General features: G+C 45.9%; 3 protein-coding genes and 1 long non-coding RNA gene across 6 annotated transcripts in view; 2 read left to right on the top strand and 2 right to left on the bottom strand.

Annotated features, from left to right (window-relative positions):
- Positions 1-128: 128 nt before the first annotated feature.
- zgc:172076 lies at positions 129-6,170 on the top strand. The gene is made up of 9 exons (XM_064316639.1): positions 129-245; positions 373-419; positions 1,338-1,536; positions 2,311-2,465; positions 2,972-3,104; positions 3,765-3,921; positions 4,218-4,341; positions 4,810-4,999; positions 5,559-6,170. Exons 1-9 carry the CDS (start codon positions 230-232, stop codon positions 5,720-5,722), a joined length of 1,185 nt encoding a protein of 394 aa, XP_064172709.1. The 5' UTR covers positions 129-229; the 3' UTR covers positions 5,723-6,170.
- Positions 6,171-6,570: 400 nt separating this feature from the next.
- mrpl57 (mitochondrial ribosomal protein L57) lies at positions 6,571-7,942 on the bottom strand. 2 transcript variants are annotated; one of them, XM_064316640.1, is made up of 2 exons: positions 7,795-7,942; positions 6,571-7,222 (listed from the first exon to the last, which is right to left on the bottom strand). In XM_064316640.1, the coding sequence occupies exon 2, from the start codon at positions 7,173-7,175 to the stop codon at positions 6,864-6,866; it is 312 nt and encodes a 103-aa protein (XP_064172710.1). In that variant the 5' UTR covers positions 7,176-7,222; positions 7,795-7,942; the 3' UTR covers positions 6,571-6,863. The 2 variants fall into 2 exon arrangements, with proteins under 2 accessions (XP_064172710.1, XP_064172711.1); XM_064316641.1 differs by lacking the exon at positions 7,795-7,942 and adding an exon at positions 7,431-7,569.
- A 519-nt stretch (positions 7,943-8,461) lies between these two features.
- The window catches only part of LOC135244402 (uncharacterized), a 58,799-nt gene continuing 49,646 nt past the window's right edge, over positions 8,462-17,614 (top strand). The window contains exons 1-2 of the long non-coding RNA XR_010326961.1: positions 8,462-8,601; positions 16,083-16,174. This is a non-coding gene — a long non-coding RNA (uncharacterized LOC135244402). The remainder of the gene's footprint in view (positions 8,602-16,082; positions 16,175-17,614) is intronic.
- mark1 (MAP/microtubule affinity-regulating kinase 1) overlaps positions 10,363-17,614 on the bottom strand; it is a 79,779-nt gene continuing 72,527 nt past the window's right edge. Inside the window, exons 16-18 of one of the 2 annotated variants that reach the window (XM_064316638.1) lie at positions 17,287-17,544; positions 14,276-14,320; positions 10,363-12,637 (exon numbers count right to left, since the gene is read on the bottom strand). In XM_064316638.1, coding sequence (XP_064172708.1) covers positions 12,298-12,637; positions 14,276-14,320; positions 17,287-17,544 — 643 coding nt within the window. In that variant the 3' untranslated portion in view covers positions 10,363-12,297. Of the gene's footprint in view, positions 12,641-14,275; positions 14,321-17,286; positions 17,545-17,614 lie in introns of both variants that reach the window. The other variant, XM_064316637.1, reaches the window with a different exon arrangement.

The raw sequence follows: 17,614 nt of genomic DNA, 5'->3' as shown, positions 1-17,614 counted from the left end.
CATACGTGTGTCCCCTAAAATAGTCACTTTGTTATGGCTGTGCAACATGACACCAGAATAGCAATCTGGCCACTCTGTACATGAGCGTGTTTCGGGAGGGGGGATACTCCTCTGACGAGAGGACTAATAAGGGGGCTATAAAAATCCTGTTGAGCACAGAGACGAGTCGTCACCGTACAAACCCGCCGCTTTCCTGCCGTGATTCCGGGCTCCAGTTCCTCGGCTGAAGATGTGGAAGATAAAGCGTGAGTGCGCCGGTGCTCAGACCTGCATGCTGTTAGCGCAGCGCTATCCTGGACCAGCGAGCGGACATTTCGCTGTATGTCACTCTTAAAAAAGAACGATCCACTTAATTTATACCTCTCTTTTCAGCTCCGTTGGAGTACGCTAAGGAAGTGAGGTACAGGCCTATTTTAGAGGTATTACTTTGACTTATTCATTTATTTTTAACCCGTTAACAAAACAAATTGTTTACGCTAATAACCGCCAGCCTGGGCTGCGATGTGTAGACTGAGCTACGAGTTGATCGTCGGCTACAGAGGAACTCTGCCGGTCACTGCTACTGTACCTCTAACACTTTACGACCTTGACTTTTTGGCGGCACGCGCGCAAGGCTTACCGCAGTTAAATAGGGAGCAGGTGGGCTCGAGCCGCGGGGGTCGGAGCGCGAACGCTATGGTTCAGAGCATAGCGCTTGTGTGCTGGTACTGGTGGGGACCCCTTCAAAACACCCCGCCCCCTCCCCCTCCGAGGGGAACACAAGAAGGAAGGCGAGAATGTGCAGAAGCCAGTGTAACTGTAGATCCATGCATATTCCATTCCGCTGGCATTGCCAATGGTACCAATATCAAAAAATGCCCTTTCCAGAAATGTCCATATGGTAAAACAGGAGCGTTTAGGTCTGTGAGTTTTGTCCTGGCGCCTGAGATATAGAACATCCTCCCTATCATTGCCAGAACAGTGGAGACACTTGTCATCTTCCACCGCGGACTGAAGACACGTTTCTTCAGAGAACATCTGAACTAAGCACCTTCCTAACCTGTACTTACCCTCAAAGTGACCCCTAACTTCCCAAACCCTACCCTTGATAACTACTATCCAGGTACATTTAGTTTTTAAAACACAATTTATGTGGACAGCAGTATTTGCCTTGAGAGTTTTTACTTGTGTGGGTGCAAAGCTATCTCGTACTGTATTTCAAAGCACTTTTGTGAATCATTCTACATAACAGCATCTACAAAATGATGTAAATGTAAATGTTCGGGAAGGCATATACGTTGATTGGAGAAATTCCTTCAACACCCCCCCCCCCCCCAACCCTGCTCTCCTGCTGGCAGAGTCTGGCACCCCTGGACCCGATGACGCTGTTGAAGCTGAACCGGGGGTCCCCGGAGGAGGAGTTCCCCAACCTGAGCAGGAATAAGACCGTCATGGCCGCCGTCCTCACGCTCGACATGTACAAGTGGCAGTACCACAGGGCCACCGACAGCGGCGTCATCTTCGATGACGTCATTCGGCCCGGGCTGGAGGACCCAGGTGAGCTCAGAGGGCAGGTAACCCGCGCATTCAGAAATCTGCTCAGGTGTCTGTCCTTCTGTTCTTGTTTATTCACCACCACCCTGTGAAATAAGCTCCTGTAGCTCTCGCAGTGTTTGGTGTGTCTCGATCAGACTCAGTGAGGATGGAATCCCGCACATGGCGGAGTGGCGGAGTGTGTTCCTGATCGGCACGCGGGACAGAACCGTTAATCCCGCGCTAAAGCCGCTCAGAGCCTGGCCTTTCTGCCACTCTCTTAGACAGTTAGGCGGGCACGAGACGTCCAATCACACTGGCAGACAGCAGAGCCGCTGTTCATTCAGCAGCGGGGAATTGGGATGGCAGGTGTGCCATCCCGCCAAGTTACGCTTTCATTTTACAGCAAGACCAGCATAGACACATGCTGTAAGGAAGAATGTGAATTTGCCTCATGTGATCCTTTCACTTCTCCTATTGAATGACCAGCATGAAATTAGCCAGATCAGCCAGATAAGGCAGTGACATCACCAGTATGGACCAACAGACAAGAACGTCAAGGTGCATCCAATCAAGCATTTATCCTAGTCACATGTTCAAATTGTTTTCTTTTCTCAGCAGGACCTAATCCAACCTGTAGGTTAATAAAAGTGATATATAAGTAATATTAGTATGAACTGAGTGAAAACTGCAAACTGAAGTGATGACATTCTGTGTTGTAAGGTGTGTGAGGTGACAGGTGTGTGTGTGACGTGTGTGTGACGTGTGTGACGTGTGTGTGTAACTGCTGTTCTCTAGGCCAGGCAGCAGGACCTCTCTCTGTGGGCTGTGTAGCCGGAGATGCCCAGTCCTACATCCTCTTCTGCAAATTCTTTGACCGAGTCATCGAGGCCTACCACGGCTACAAGATGCCTGGCAACCAAGAGAGCGACTTCAACTATGACAACCTGAAGGTGAAAAAGAGCGCCTTGCTTCAAGTAGTTTTCCTGATATTCCATTTGTTTCTAAAACCAGATGATGTGTTTCTGGTCTTAATCTCAAAAAGCATACATTCTATTGTGCTGAAATCTACACTACAAGTGACTTTCAATTTTAAAAAGTAGTATTTTGTAAAATGTTTTCCCTGTAACGTGTTTTTGTCATCAATAACCAGGGTATTAAAATACCTTCTTGTAAACTATTATGGCCATTATCATGAACAACAGATGATAACTCAAAGGTTAGTGAGGGAAGAGTAGGGTAGTGTAACAAATTGATGTGACAGCCCTGATTGACATTCAGGTCCTGGCAGATAAGACACTACTGTGTTTATAATTTAAAAATGTTTATGAAATCAGTGTCTTATGCTATGGGTGTCATGGTAACACGAAGGTCTGTATTTTAACGGCCTGTGAAACTTGTCTCTGCGCTGTTTGGCGGGAGCGGGTTTATTTACGCGTTCGTTTAAATGTGGTTTGAGGGCGGAGATGACTTCGACAGCGAGTACGCGGTGGCCTGCGAGGTGCGAGTCAGCCGGTGCGTAGATGGCTTCTCATTTCCCACGCACTGCTGCAGAGGGGAGCGCAGAAAGCTCCACACGGTGGCCAAGAAAGGTACTGCATCACATCCAGCACTCGAGACAAAGCTCTGTTACCGATAAAATTACGAAAGGATATACATAAAGGCTTAAGGAAAGAGCAGAGATGTTGATGCCAAGTCACTGATGTCACAACTAATAGTCAGGATATAAACCCACAACATAACAGTAAGTGCCATAGTACAGACATCCTTACAAAACTGTTTTTTCTTGTCTAAATTCTGTTTAAAATGTTCTATTGGCCTTTTCTAGAAAAGAGCACCAATGTGAAAGCTTGAAAATATTTATATTATATATTAACAGGGATCACGGGGCAGCTCTCTCTCTCTCTCTCTCTCTCCCTCTCCCTCTCCTCCTGTATCTGGTGCTGTCCCTTCAGTACCGATGTTTTGTGAGCTGGGTGAGTGGCAGCACCATGGACAGTGTCAGGCCCACTCACAGGCAAGGTAGCAGCTGTGGCTCACGGCCAATCAGAGCAGCTGATACCAATTTCCTAATTACTGGGATCTTTAAAAGGCCTGGGGCTCAGGCCTAGAGAGAGACGTACCCCGTTGCCCATGTCTGCTGTGGGTTTGGGTATCATCACTGTGGACTGGTTCTGTGCTGCCTTTTACAGTGGAGTACTTCAGTTCTCTCCCCCCCATTCTTATTTTATGAAGTGTTCTTGTCATTTTAGTCTTCAGCCAGATGGCTGAAGAGTTCCCGGGTAAGTTGTATTCTCTGGGAGAGCTGGAGCAGGGCATGCTGGGAGAGGGAATCACCATGGAGACGGCCACGGACCTGAGGATGAAGACTGGGGTGGCCAGGGACTGGCCAGATAGCCGGGCAGTATGGTCAGTCTGACCCAGTACACACTGCATTGAGTCCAGGGGTCTCCTTTATTATATGGTTCTTAGATTTAACCTTGAATGAGGTGTGCTTTGTTAGGGTTGGAGTGAAAATCTACAGGACAGTAGATCTCCAGGAACAGGGTTGGGCAGCTCTGCTCTGGACATATAAAAGTTATCACATGGGACACCATCATTGCTCTTAGTGACGGTTCTTTAAACTCGTATCAGTGATCTTTGTTCAGGTCTTGTCCATAAAGTCCGTCTGAAGCCAGTGTAACTGTAAGGGATGTGTTCTGCAGGCTCAATAAAGAGGGAAACCTGGCGGTGTGGATTAACATTGAGGACCATCTGCAGCTGGTCACAGCGAGGGCAGACTCCAACATAAAGGAGGCCTTTCAGTGCGTCTGTGTCTACTTACAAAAGGCGAGCTCAGCGCGGTGTCTGCTTGAAGCACACATTTCTCCCACAGCACAGAGTTCTGTAGTTATCAGACAAATAGCCCAAAACATTAAGCTAACATGTAGTCAGACTGTGGGTACATGTATACAGAGTGTGGGGTATTAGTCAGACTGTGAGTACATGTATACAGAGTGTGGGGTATTAGTCAGACTGTGAGTACATGTATACAGAGTGTGGGGTATTAGTCAGACTGTGGGTACATGTATAAAGAGTGTGGCATACCTGTCAGGCTGTGATAATTCTAAAGGTTTAGCCTTGAGATCTATTTATAGTGCTGCAGGCCTCCAGGACTGCTGTTTCACATACCTGTGGTTTGCTGTGTGTGTGCTTGTGGATGGAAAATGACTATTCAACAATGTAGCAAACAATATTCCCACAGGATGCCTCACTGCATTTATTTAATTTTTAACCTGCGTTTCCACTGGTCTCCAGCTGGAGGCGCTGTACAGGAAGATGAGGCACTCATTTGTATGGAAGCATCACCTGGGCTGGGTGGTGAGCTCACCCGCGCAGGTGGGCACGGGGCTGCGTGCCAGTGTTCACCTGAAGCTGAAGCACCTGCCACTCCACACACGACTGGCTGACATCCTGCAGAGACTGCGCCTCCACATGGAACCTGCCGGTACTGCAGGCCATTTAAACTGGAACAGCTTAAGCAAGGCCACTGACAGAGCTGCACTTATCAGGCAAAAACTGTGAAATAGACCTGAGTCACATGCATATTTAAAATACATTACCTCCAGTCCTGCAGGCCCTTCAGAATTTAGCTACCTCTATAATTTCAAAATGTGGAACCATAAATTTGGAACTAGATGCCTTATAAAACTGACAGTACCTTCCTGGTGTCTAAAGGATAAAATGATTTTTATCATTATTCAGATCACGTCTGATGGGAACAGCCAGTGGTTAACTTGTTTAATAATTTATACCGACATAATCTGCTTTTAAGAATATCAGCTGCTTCAGGAATGTATGGTTTCATCATTTACATTTAATGCTAGTGCATTAAAATTTACAATGTGGTCTTCCTTCGGGGAATAAAAAATGATTCTATAATCCAAATGAATAAGCGGGGCAGTTATGAGTGGTACTGTAGAGTTATGCTGTAGCTCCGGCTGCCTTCTCTCGCTCATAAATCTCTGAGTCGCCCGGCTCTCAGAACGGCCCTGCTGCTTCCCCAGGCTCCAGCGCGGTCTTCAGGGTCTCCAACGCGCACACCATCGGCTTCACGGAGGTGGAGCTGGTGCAGATGCTGGTGGACGGAGTGAAGCTGCTGGTGGTGATGGAGCGGACCCTGGAGGACCCGGACGGCAGCATCCATCACCTGGTGCCAGCGCAAAAGTGAGCGGGACGGGCAGCGCGCTTACCTGCTGCTGCTGCTCCCGCTGTGAGTGGCAGGGCTGCAGGACACCCGGGTCACATACTGGGACACCCTTCACACTACTGGGACGGTCCCATAGATAACTGGCCATTATAAAGGAGCTTCTACATTGTACATTGTATGGTTTGGTCAGTAAGATGTTTTGTGGGATATACAGGACTGTTTTCAGATTTCAGTAGCATCTATAGTCGAGTCGGGTTAAGTATATGACAGGGCTGGTGTATGTAGGGTGAAGCTGGTTTTATGGGCATTTGAATGCGCAACAAGGGAAATAGGAGCCAATTCCTTCGGCCTACGTCCTCATTTGGGGAAATGGCATGCTTTTGTAACCAAATATGCTGATCTGTAAAGTGCTTTGTAGCTATGTTAAAGGTGCTATACAATTAAAGTTTATTATTATTATTGTCCTTTACCTCTTCAGAGTGCTAGATATTTATTCACATGCATCCTGCAGGTAGCATGCAGCAAACTGTCATAGAAGCACAGAATAAGTTGATTCGCCAAAAATATGATTTCTAGTTGCATTATATTAAAATAAGTGTTAAAATATGACTCAAGTACAGCTCACAAGCCACTGATCTCTTAAACTAGTGAGCTACAGCAACATTGCAGTATCAATGCTCAATTTAATATACATTTAATATCTGCCTTCTGAAATGCCAGTTAAACTTATCTAAGGAAAGGGCTGGTCTGATGGTTATTGTTACTCGGCATTCAAAACCATAATTGTATTGCTTATATGGATTTTTTCTGTTAGAGCTCATTAAGGATGTCTACCCTGACAGGTTTAGAAAATGTAAAGAAATACAAAATCCTATTAACCACAACTTTTATTTAAGATGATAATGCACACATTATTTTCAATATACCATAAATACATGCTTTATCACTTTCACTGAAAATTTCAATATGTTTGAAAGTGACACCTGGAATTTGACATGGTCAAAGGTCTAAGACGCAGTGTGCCTTCGGTTCAAAACGAGATCTGCATGTCTGACCACACCTGTTAGATGCAAAATTCAGCGAATGCCTGCCATGTAACATTTTAATCAATCTATTCAACGTCACTGATGTTCCCGTGCTCATTTCTTCAGGTGTTTTTCCGTTAACTTGACCAGTTCTTGGTGACGTTGAGGTGGCTAAGGTGGTCCGCGAGGTATTTGTGCTCAGGAAAGTTGGCGGTTTTGGCGGCCTTCAAGTCCAGGTACCGGTGTCGCCGGCGCTCGGCGGAGTGCCCGTGCTCCTGCTCCGGCGTCATGTATGGCCGGCTCAGCCAGTACTCGTTCTCCGCTTCCCTCTCCAGCCGCACTAGCACGTTGCGCTTCATCTGCCAGGTGACGACTCTCGGCCGGCGGTGCTTCCCGATCCACTGCTTCCCCGGGATCCCCTTCCCGAGACGCAACAGCGTGAGGAACATCCCCGTTCAGCAAGATTCCCCACACGGCAACGGAAGATAACAGCGAACTGAAATGATATCAAATGGTTACTTGCTCAATCATTTGTTTATACGACAGTCTCATTAGAGTCCACTGAACAGACGAACGTGGACTGTTTCCAAGAACATTAGAAAGCAATAGCAATGTACTACAGCAGGGTAATAATAAGGACCAAAATAGGGTACAAAGACCAGTACATATACAATTATATTACTGTCAATAACTTAGTAACTGACCTTTAATCGTAAGTAGCTAGCCAACTATCAATAGGTAAACGACTGAAAGGCATTAGCTCGCGCAACTGTCCTTGACTTTACAAGCTAGCCAGTTTGCTAACTGAAGTAGACTAACGTTAGCGATAAAGCAATAATGTGATGGACAGTTATGTAGAAATGAGCCTCGATTCGGTTATAGATTCTCTAATGTTTTTTTTTTTTTTTGCTTGTCAGCCAATTTGACAGTGCCAAATTAAAGGAAAATCAACATGATCTATTCTAGCTAGCTAGTATTACCGCAGGTTACGAAGCGAGTAGAAGGAGCAACACTGGTTAAATAGCAATAAAATATTAAATAAACAATTAAGCGGACGAAATTCATTACCGTTTACTCAAATTCGGGGAAAGTATTCTTCAATTTCCTCACAAATTGTCAGTTTTCATGTTTTTCACCTTCCGTACATGCGTTGGTCGCACAGTATTCACGCTACTTCCGCTGTGCTACGGCAACTAGCAGCAGTCACATCTAAAAATAAACGGCCAGCTGAAACGCGTTTGTCTAATACTTCAGTCAACGCACTACGGCTAGGCCTTTACTGCTTTCAAAACAACACCGGGGTGGGGGAACCGAGCCCTGACCTGGATAAATCGTTTTGCACTGTCATTCTACTAAGAATTCCAAGGCGAAACCTTGGTTTTTATCCTTGAGCTGCGACCTTAAGGTCATGTTAAATAATAAACATGGCAGCCTCTGTAGTTAATAGTAAGACCATAATGAGAAAATAAAGCGTAAATTAACACATTGTTGTTATGTGTTTATACTGTTCTGTATTGGCAACCGTAAGCTTAGTTCTGTAAAGCTCTAATTACATTTATTAGCTTGAAGCATGTGGGCTTTCTAGAATAAGTTGTAGCACATAGATGGTGGTTTAAAAATTTTACCTCAGACGCTGAGTTGTATAGTTAGGGGGATGTCGCTATTTCCGATTTTTGGCTACTATTACCACTTCCGCTCTCATCATTGGTTAATGGCGCGAAGCAAAAGTAGAAGTTGCCTCGCGTACAAGAAGACAATAAACAAAATGTCCACATTTTAGCTTCCATTGTGTGCCTGAGGAAGAAGACCGAAAGACGAAGTTGGTTCAGCCGCAATGAGAGGAGGAGGCCCATTTTTTAAAATAACGAAGTCACGGTAAGTGTTTGTTGGACATTTTGGGGAGTAAATTTGCCAACACTAACGATTCAGTACTAGTAATAATTCGTAAAGTAAACATGTCACTGGACGCTACTGCGGTACAGCAGTCTAGGCTGTTCGGATACACAACGTTATTAATTTGTGAGGCTTCTCACTTCCACCGAGCTAGTGCTACCACCTGCTGTCTACTAGCGAACAGAACAAGTGATTTATTTACATTATAAGTTAATATTTGTTTATAGTTCAGCCAATAGCCAATAGTTTATTGGTTCAAATGTATGTGAATAGCCTCTTTACTGGCTGTACAGCGTTTCTGATAGTGGCTTATTTCTAAACTGTACACTCTGTGTAAAATCTGGTTTCAAATTTGAGTGAGCAATGGCAACACTCTCATTGTCATCCTCAAGGTATTATACATAAATATGCTAGATGCTTAAGATAAATGCTAGAGATTCTCTTGTGTCCGTTGTCAAGTTTTGCCCATTTGGTCTTGGAGCCTTTCCCGCCAAAGACAGAATCTGAAAAATGAGCTTTTGGTTGTACACACTACCCAGACTACACCGGCTGAAGATCGAGGAGGCCACTGGCAGGAAGCCGGTTCATGCATACACTAGGTCACCTCTTTTTTAATACGGTGGTGAAAGAGGAAGCGTAGGATTTGTGTTGAAGATAATATCGAAAACTATCCAGATTTGGATTAGTATAGCCTACCCAAGTGAAAAAATAGTGTACTCAGCACGATGAAGCATAATTATATGAACTTTGAATAAACTTTGTGTTCTAAGTACTTATTAAGTAATATTTTTTCGCATGGGTATCCATGGTAACATGATTCTTTGTGGCAACAGAATCAGGGTTAATTGTGATAAGAATCTGATAAATACACTGTTTAAGAAGAGGAATGTAGACCAATGTGAATGTCCAGTTTGGCATTATAAGAATGTTAAAAAAGTCATTGTGGTAATACGGTAAATCTTTTTTGGGAACAGAATCGTGAATAATATGCTTTGTAGTTCTAGAATCATTCTAAATCATGGTAAAAATCCTGTTTAGGTTGAAGAATCTATGTTAACATGATGTAGGATTATATTCATTGAATTTTGGTAAATCAGAGAAAGTATGGTAAACAAATTATGTGGGCAATGAACACATAAAAATACTGTCGTCAAAATGGAGTCAAGGTAAATAACATTTGCATGAATAAACTTAACCCAAACATTTAAAATAGTCCTAATCCAGCCACAAGCCTAACCTTCGGCCTAATTACTTCAATTCTAACCCTCTTCACCCACTGTACAACAAAACATAGCCATAAAACCTTACCCTGCTTTGTGCACATAGAACCAGTATATAGTAAACTGTGCTAATTCATAATAATCATCTTAAATATCATTGTTAAATACTGTGTTTGGGGAGGTAGCCTAAGTCACAGTAAACATCCTTTTGGGCACCATAATCAGGGAAATATGTTTTGTTGTAATAGAATCACGGTAAATAAAATGGCTGTTATACCTGCTGTTCAGTTAGTCACAGTACAAACCACGTGTTGGAATAAAACTAACCCTAACTAACTAATAAAACTAACGCTCCTGCAATGAACCCTAATCCTGTGAGTCCTCATACTGCTGTGACCCTAACCCTAAACACTTTCTGTTCCTCGCTCTTCTTGACTCTACATTTCAATTCTATGGTGCATGTGAGGGATTTTTTTTTTTTTTAACCCCATTCATAAATAAAGAACGACAGCACGCATTTGGGTCTGAGACTCCTTTCAAGTAAGTTTTAATATTGTGCACCAGTGAGACTGAATCTGGAGTGAGACTGAATCTGGATGACTCTCATCGTACCTTCTTTGCATGAACATTGTAAGGGGGGAGGGGGGGCGGTGGTGATGTGGGGGAGTTTTAAACTTTTTTCTTTTTCTCTCTTCCTTCGCTTCTGAGCGCCATTATCAGCTAAGGCAACAAAATGAAGGTCCACCCTGGAGCAGTACCGTTGTTACAGGAAGGAAGCTACATCACACATTACAATACAGCAAACACAGTCCTCCATGCTGTCCCACAATGCCTCTGAACAGACATTACAATACAGCAAACACAGTCCTCCATGCTGTCCCACAATGCCTCTGAACGGACCTTACAATACAGCAAACACAGTCCTCCATGCTGTCCCACAATGCCTCTGAACGGGACCCAGCAAAGATGCTTGTGTACTCAGAGATGATCACTGGTTTTAAAAATTTTTTAACCCTTCTCCCTTTTTGAAACTATTGTAATTTAAATGAGGGTCCGTATCACTTTCCTGCTTGTGAGGAGGAAGTGGTGTGCAGTGTGAACGGCAGACATGCCAGCGTTGCAGTAATACATGATTCACCATTGCAGTCAACCTGATGGTTAATTCGGTACAAAATGACAAGTATAAAGGTACCAGCACTAGTGGTTTTACATACTTAAATTTTAACTAATTACAAAGGGGAAAAACCTAAATAAAACAAATAAATCCTATTCTTTTCTTGTACAGGTGAATGCCTCAAAATTACAAAGCAGCACATTGCAGGCATAATGTGATGGAATAAATACAATAAATTTGCTAAAAAAATATCCAGCACAAACGAGCAAAACTGACAACTGTACAATTACGTTCAATGTGGTTCAAGAGTTACTGTAATAGAGGGAAAAAAACTCTAAAGGATGCAGTCTCAGAAAGACATTATATATCAGTTTCCCAAAGTGACATCTTGCTCAGCCTGCTTCAGAATTGGAAGTTGGGCTGCAGCTGTGCTATCACAATATCCCTTGTACCGGTCAATGGAAAGAAATAATAATTTTTAAAAAATGCATTATATTTCGGCTGTAGAGCTACAGTTTCTGCCGCGCTATTTTACGTTTCCTGTAGCTGGCAGATGAAGCGCTATAATGCGTTATAATACGTTATAATGCGACATAGGGTTGGGTATCTCAGCTTACTGCTGTACTTTTCAGTGTTGCGTGTTTTTGTTACTCGACATACCTCCAATATTCTGGTGAAATCCTTTAAAAAAAAAAAAAAAGGAAACAAAAACCCCTTACGGTCATAAAAGTAGACTCCAATTTCTTTTTTAAAAACCAAATAAAAATTCACAGAGCAAAGGTAAACATTCTAATGGATGTCAATAACATTAGGAAAGTTCAAACTCAAAAATTACACATAGACAATAAACATACATTTTCTGTACAGAAAGACAACTATACAATACCTGTAGATGCTATAAGATTCTGAATATTATACTCAATGAAGAAAGAACTGTGAACAGCATGTTCTTTATTTTTGCCTTATTTTAGCAACTTTTTCGGTTTGCCTCTGAATGGTAGTTCAGCAAAGAGAACTTTGTTTTACAGGTCTTTAATAAGAAAAGATCAGCCTTATTGCAATGAGAGTTAGCCTTTAACCACGTATCTTATATAAGTGGTGGGGTGGGAATATAGAGTGGGGAGGGTGAGTGAAGGGAGGATACTTTTTTTTTCTCTTCCTTTTTTTCTTGTCTACGCTGGCCGAACCACACGGCAGCCGCCTCCAACACCAGTACCCTGTACGAATGACATTGTGGTCACTGTGCACTAAACCAATGGGCCTCCAGTACCCTGATCCCATCTACAACAGACCCTTCTCCTCGCCTCGCGTCGCCTCCGTTCCTCCCGCTCACGGGGGGTTCATTCACAGCTTCAGCTCGTTGGCGATTTTGGACGCAATGTTCTTGAAGGCGATGGAGGTGCCCGATATCCTCTTGAAGCGGACGCCGTTGAGCGAGAGGCGGGGCAGCTTGCACACCTCCATCTCCCACTGGACCAGGTTGTCCTGGCGGGCGTCGCCGTGCACGCAGAAGAGCAGGAAGCGCTCGCGCTGCTCGTAGTCGCAGTTGTTGGCGTCCAGCACCTTGCGGATCTCGCGCATCATGTCTCCGGGCTCCATGGAGCTGGTGGTCTTCATGGACCAGGTGAAGCGCAGCGAGCGCGGTTTGGAATCCTTGCTCTCCTCCTTCGGCTCACCTGAGACGCTTCTGAGGAAAGCACACCTGTTACTGCCACACCCTACACCTTATACACCTAATATGTTACACACTGAACACCATTCACCGTAATCCCTTGCACGCTGAACCCCAAACGGCACACCAAATCTGAGTGCCGTAGAAGGAGCAATCACCGATGCTCTCCATGAGTTGAAAATTAAAACACCTTATTAAAACTAAACCATGAAGAATTCAAAGACAAAGCAAATGATAATAAGTTTAAGGAAAAAATTATGAAAGAAATTAAACTTGAGTTCAACCTAATTCGGAGCACATTGATTTGCCTCTAAGCAAAATTAGCATCTTGTTAAAATGATGTGATTGTGGTTGGAAGGAAAGCCATCATGCACGGGGGGGCCCGGGGGGTGGGGGGCGGGGGGGCAGGGATCTCTGCTCTAAGCCTCTCCTGCTCTCAGAGCCGTTGATTACGGCCGCGGCCCTGCGTTTAAACTGCGGTAGGAGGCTGCGGAACCGCTTGTGTAAAATAAACGGCCTCTTGCGCACACTTTACACCCAGCGCTGTTAAACCCACACACGTTAGGAGACACCCGCCCTCTCCCGCCCACCCCTATCAGATCTGCTCAGCTGCTGATAGGGCTAATCTTTTAACGGGGAAGTAATAACTCAACAGGACAGGCCTTCCGTCTGATAACTGATCAAACACAAAAAGCACTGCTGTGAAATGACACCCGAGGGGGGAAAAAAACTGAATACTGTGTATGATTGCATTCGCTCGGCTACAGCAGGTTCCTCTTAGCTGTGACTAAGGATTTCATCATCATTGCAAGCACATACCACGCACGCACGCACACGCACACGCACACACACACACACATACCACGCACGCACGCACGCACGCACACACACACACAAAGCGTTTTCTCCTGATTTGGGATGCCCAGTCATATTAATAGCCACGGTGAGCGCCCCTTTGGTTATAAAGGCGATGGGGATGCCAACAGATGCTACACCCTTAGCACACGGGCAGTGAGAAGCTCGTTCCTGCTACCTCCTAAATCAGAAGAACATCGGGTACTTCTGCCTCATTAAGTGACATCATAGTGGGTGAGGTGCACACAGACACTCGGGCACACACAGACACCCCAAAGCACACAGACACTCGCGCACACACAGACACCCCAAAGCACACAATGCACACATTCAGTAGGAGGACCACACTGAGCACCCGACTTGTAAGCAGTATTCCCCAGGGCAGTTCAAATCTTGCCCCATCTTCCAAGGTGAATGAAAACTACATTTTCTGGTCAGAAAACTTGTAGGAATTTTCGATATGTGACGGAAGTTCAATGCTGCTACTGCTACGTACCTCTTCAGTGTTTTTTCCACACTGGTATTCCTGCAGCTGTTTAAAAACACTTTCTGCCAGCATTTCAAGGAGCCAGTGAAAATAAAGTGGCATTAGGGGCTTAGCCATTGAGCACGGGGAACGAGTGTTGTAGATATTTTACTGATGAGCATTCCACGCCGCTCCCGTGGTTAACCCTAGAAACCGAAACCCTGCAAGCGCTCCTGTTTGCCTGCAGGTGCCCCGGGTTTGAGGCCCTGGGGGAGAATGGGACTGCTCCGGTGTGATTGGCTCGTGGGGGTAAAGGGGCGCGGCCTCACCTGGGCGCGTCCGTTCTGCCGCTGGCCTCGCCCTCGCTCGGGACCCTGGGAAACGAGTAAGAGCGCAGTTTAGAGTGCGAGCGCACAAAGTATATCAAACGAATTGACAGTTAATCATCTGACAGTGTGCTTGACAACAAAAAAAAAAAAACAATTCAGATGAACAGTATTTTTCCCCCTTGTTAAGTAGCATCAGACAGTGGCACAGTGACTCAGCATGCTGTCCAGACTGGATGCGGGTTCGAGTATTGGAGAGTACACACAGGTTATCCACCTTCAGGGGAGTCACATGGGCAGGGGGAGGGGCTAAGACGTCTGACACTACGGCAGGGATCTCGCAGTCCTGAGGGCTGTAGTGTCTGCTGGTTTTCAGTAGTGTGTTTTTGTACTTTAGACTGCAAAACCCCAAATGCCCTTGCACCAACCACTGTAAAGCCAGCTAGTCATCATAAACCCCTGTAAATATCTAAAATATGCTTGTTAAATTGCACATAAAAAAACAGGACCAGCTGAAAACACAGTAAAACTGAAATAATATAAAAATAAACCAGAAATGGAACTGTCCCTTTAAGTGTAAATTGAATTCCCTGGGGAGTTAACACCCCTAGTTTCCAAGGCCTAAAACAGCCGCTGGCTAAAAGGCCTACAGACACTGCGGGCCTCCAGCACTGAGGTTGAGACCCCCACTCGGCTGGATCTGGACTAGGGGGGCGTGTTGTCAGTGCTGTAACCATGCAGTTAAGGACTGTTGTAACACAGGAGGGGGAGGGGGCAAAGTGATGTCATGTCTGGTGCAGGGAGTACAACAAATCAGGCGATTCCCCCCCCCCCAGTCAGTTGGGGGGGGGGCAGAGTGAGTGAGTGGGGGGGGGGGTGCAGGTGTGAGCAGAAAAGCGTTCTCTCCGCCTACCTCCTAGATGACCTGAAAGACAGAGTTCTAAAACGGGAGAAAGAAAGATGGCTGTAAGAATCCCGCGAGCAGGAAGCGGTTGTGCCTCGCGCCCGGCAGAGCCGCGGACGTGTGAAACGCGCGGCTGGCTGACCGCCACTCAGAGCGCGTAGCGGACGGGACGGGGGTCTGGAAACGCTCCCGCTCAGAGGCGAGCTGACTCATGTCCTCCCGCTGCACTGCAGCGCTGCGCTGATGTATTCAGACGCGCGGCGGTCACGCGGAGCACATTAGCACGCTGTGTCATCTGTCAGGGACTCGATTTCTGCACCTCACAGGTGGGGGCAGCGAAACTGACCTCAGATCAGCCTCGCGTTTAATCTCACGGGAGAGTGCTTCTGGATGCACCTTCACGATTTAAAATGTACTGGACACAGATCCAAGGGAATAAAAACCTATTTATTTATTTTCTGGCTGAAGGGTTACTGAGGAGTAACTGTAATCACTCTGAAACGGGACATGCACAGCTTGTTTGGTCTGAGATGATTAAGGATCCATAAGCATGTTTTTTCTTTGGGGTGGCAGCACAATACATTTCCCAGAAGGCTATGTTCAGAACAGCCTTGCTTTACAGTGCTAGTGGCTAACCTCGGCTGTCAGGGTCATGGCCTTGCGGTTCTATGAGCGTGACGAGGTTGACACCCAGCTTCCAGTGATGTGCTTTGCTTAAAAAAGATCAGTTATTACTGCTGACAAATGATTTTCTCTTGTGGGTAGGGGCTCCACCAGTAGGCAGGGATCCAAACATGTTAATTCTCTTGTGATGCAAGTAAATTCACCAACCAGCAGAACCCTGGCTAAAACCTGAATCAGATTTGTTACAGAACACAATCTCACAGACTGTAACATCTCTTTCAGATGCTCTAGAGATTAGGACTACATAACTGCGGTCTTGCACTTTGACAAGGCTTTCCCTGTGCACTACACGTCATCACCAGCAGAGGTCAGAGGTGAGTCTCTAATCGTCTCTAGTCTGAAAGTGTGGTCGGGTCTTCTCTGTCATGTATTCCTATTTAATAATGCATGGTGTATATTTGTCCACATTTTATTATTGTGATTGTTGTGATGGTTACATTAGGGAGGGAAACTGCTGCCTCCTAAACGTGGTGAATACACGGTGCATACGCTGGCCCTCCTCACCAGCAAAACTGCAGGACTTAGTAAATAGTAATAAAGAGGCCAATGCATATCTTTGTATGTGCACTTCTGTCCTGATTACTTATCTAACTTGATAATAAAAAGTAAATTCCTAAAAATAAATTCCTTTATAAATGTGTCTGTATCTTGGTGGGTTGTGAGGGTTGCTCTTGGCAACACAAATTACCTCATAACTGAGTTCTTCTCTGAGTTAATAGCATTTTTTTTTTTACATTCTAAAGAAATTTCAGAGCAGGCGCTCGCTAGGTAATGCACAGACCTCACTTTGCTTCATATCCAGCCATCAGAGACATACACCGAGGTGGCAGGGTGGCGTACTTGGGGAAGTGGGCTAGTAATCTAGAGGCTGCGGGGTCAGATCCCCATTGGGGCACAGCCTGGGAGCAGTGCGTTTATCATGAGCTGCTTGGACACTGTACTGTGCACTTCTGTAAGGTCGCAGTGAGACTGATCCTGGTCTGTAAGGTCGCAGTGAGACTGATCCTGGTGTGTAAGGTCGCAGTGAGACTGATCCTGGTGTGTAAGGTTAATAGAGACTGATCCTGGTCTGTAAGGTTACAGAGAGACTGGTCCTGGTCTGTAAGGTCGCAGTGAGACTGATCCTGGTCTGTAAGGTCATAGTGAGACTGATCCTGGTGTGTAAGGTTACATAGAGACTGATGCTGGTCTGTAAGGTTAATAGAGACTGATTCTGGTGTGTAAGGTCATAGTGAGACTGCTCCTGGTGTGTAAGGTCATAGTGAGACTGATCCTGGTGTGTAAGGTTACATAGAGGCTGATGCTGGTCTGTAAGGTTAATAGAGGCTGATCCTGGTGTGTAAGGTCATAGTGAGGCTGATCCTGGTGTGTAAGGTCATAGTGAGGCTGCTCCCGGGCGTTTCGGGGTGGCGGGGTGCACACTGACCTGCGGACGAAGCGGGACGTGATCTTGCTGATGATGCCGGTGGAGGTGCCGCGGCGGGCCTGGGCGAGGGCGCCGGTGTCGTGGGACAGCGTGGGCGAGGCGGGGGGGCCGTTGTAGGTGGCGCTGCGGCGGTCACGCAGCTGCGCCCCGTGGAAGGTGGAGCGGCTGGAGCTGCCGCGCGGGAAGCGGGTGCGGTCCGGCGTGGTGCTGCTGATGCTGTGCGCCGAGGGGGAGGCGGCCGGGGCGCGGGGGGCGGAGCTGAGGGACGCATCACACACACGCACGTGCACACAGACGCAAACGTACACGCATCACACACGCACGCACG

Source organism: Anguilla rostrata, chromosome 18 (assembly GCF_018555375.3).
Source record: "Anguilla rostrata isolate EN2019 chromosome 18, ASM1855537v3, whole genome shotgun sequence".
Taxonomy (NCBI): domain Eukaryota; kingdom Metazoa; phylum Chordata; class Actinopteri; order Anguilliformes; family Anguillidae; genus Anguilla; species Anguilla rostrata.
The sequence above is the reverse complement of the archived record's forward strand: the minus strand, read 5'-3'. Positions and strand labels throughout refer to the sequence as shown.

Coding starts and splice junctions, on each gene's coding strand:
- mrpl57 (XM_064316640.1), bottom strand. CDS start 7,175: ATGTTCCTCACGCTGTTGCGTCTCGGGAAGGGGATCCCGGGGAAGCAG.
- zgc:172076 (XM_064316639.1), top strand. Junction 1,537..2,310: donor GCCCGGGCTGGAGGACCCAG/GTGAGCTCAGAG, acceptor GCTGTTCTCTAG/GCCAGGCAGCAGGACCTCTC. Junction 3,922..4,217: donor CCAGATAGCCGGGCAGTATG/GTCAGTCTGACC, acceptor TGTGTTCTGCAG/GCTCAATAAAGAGGGAAACC.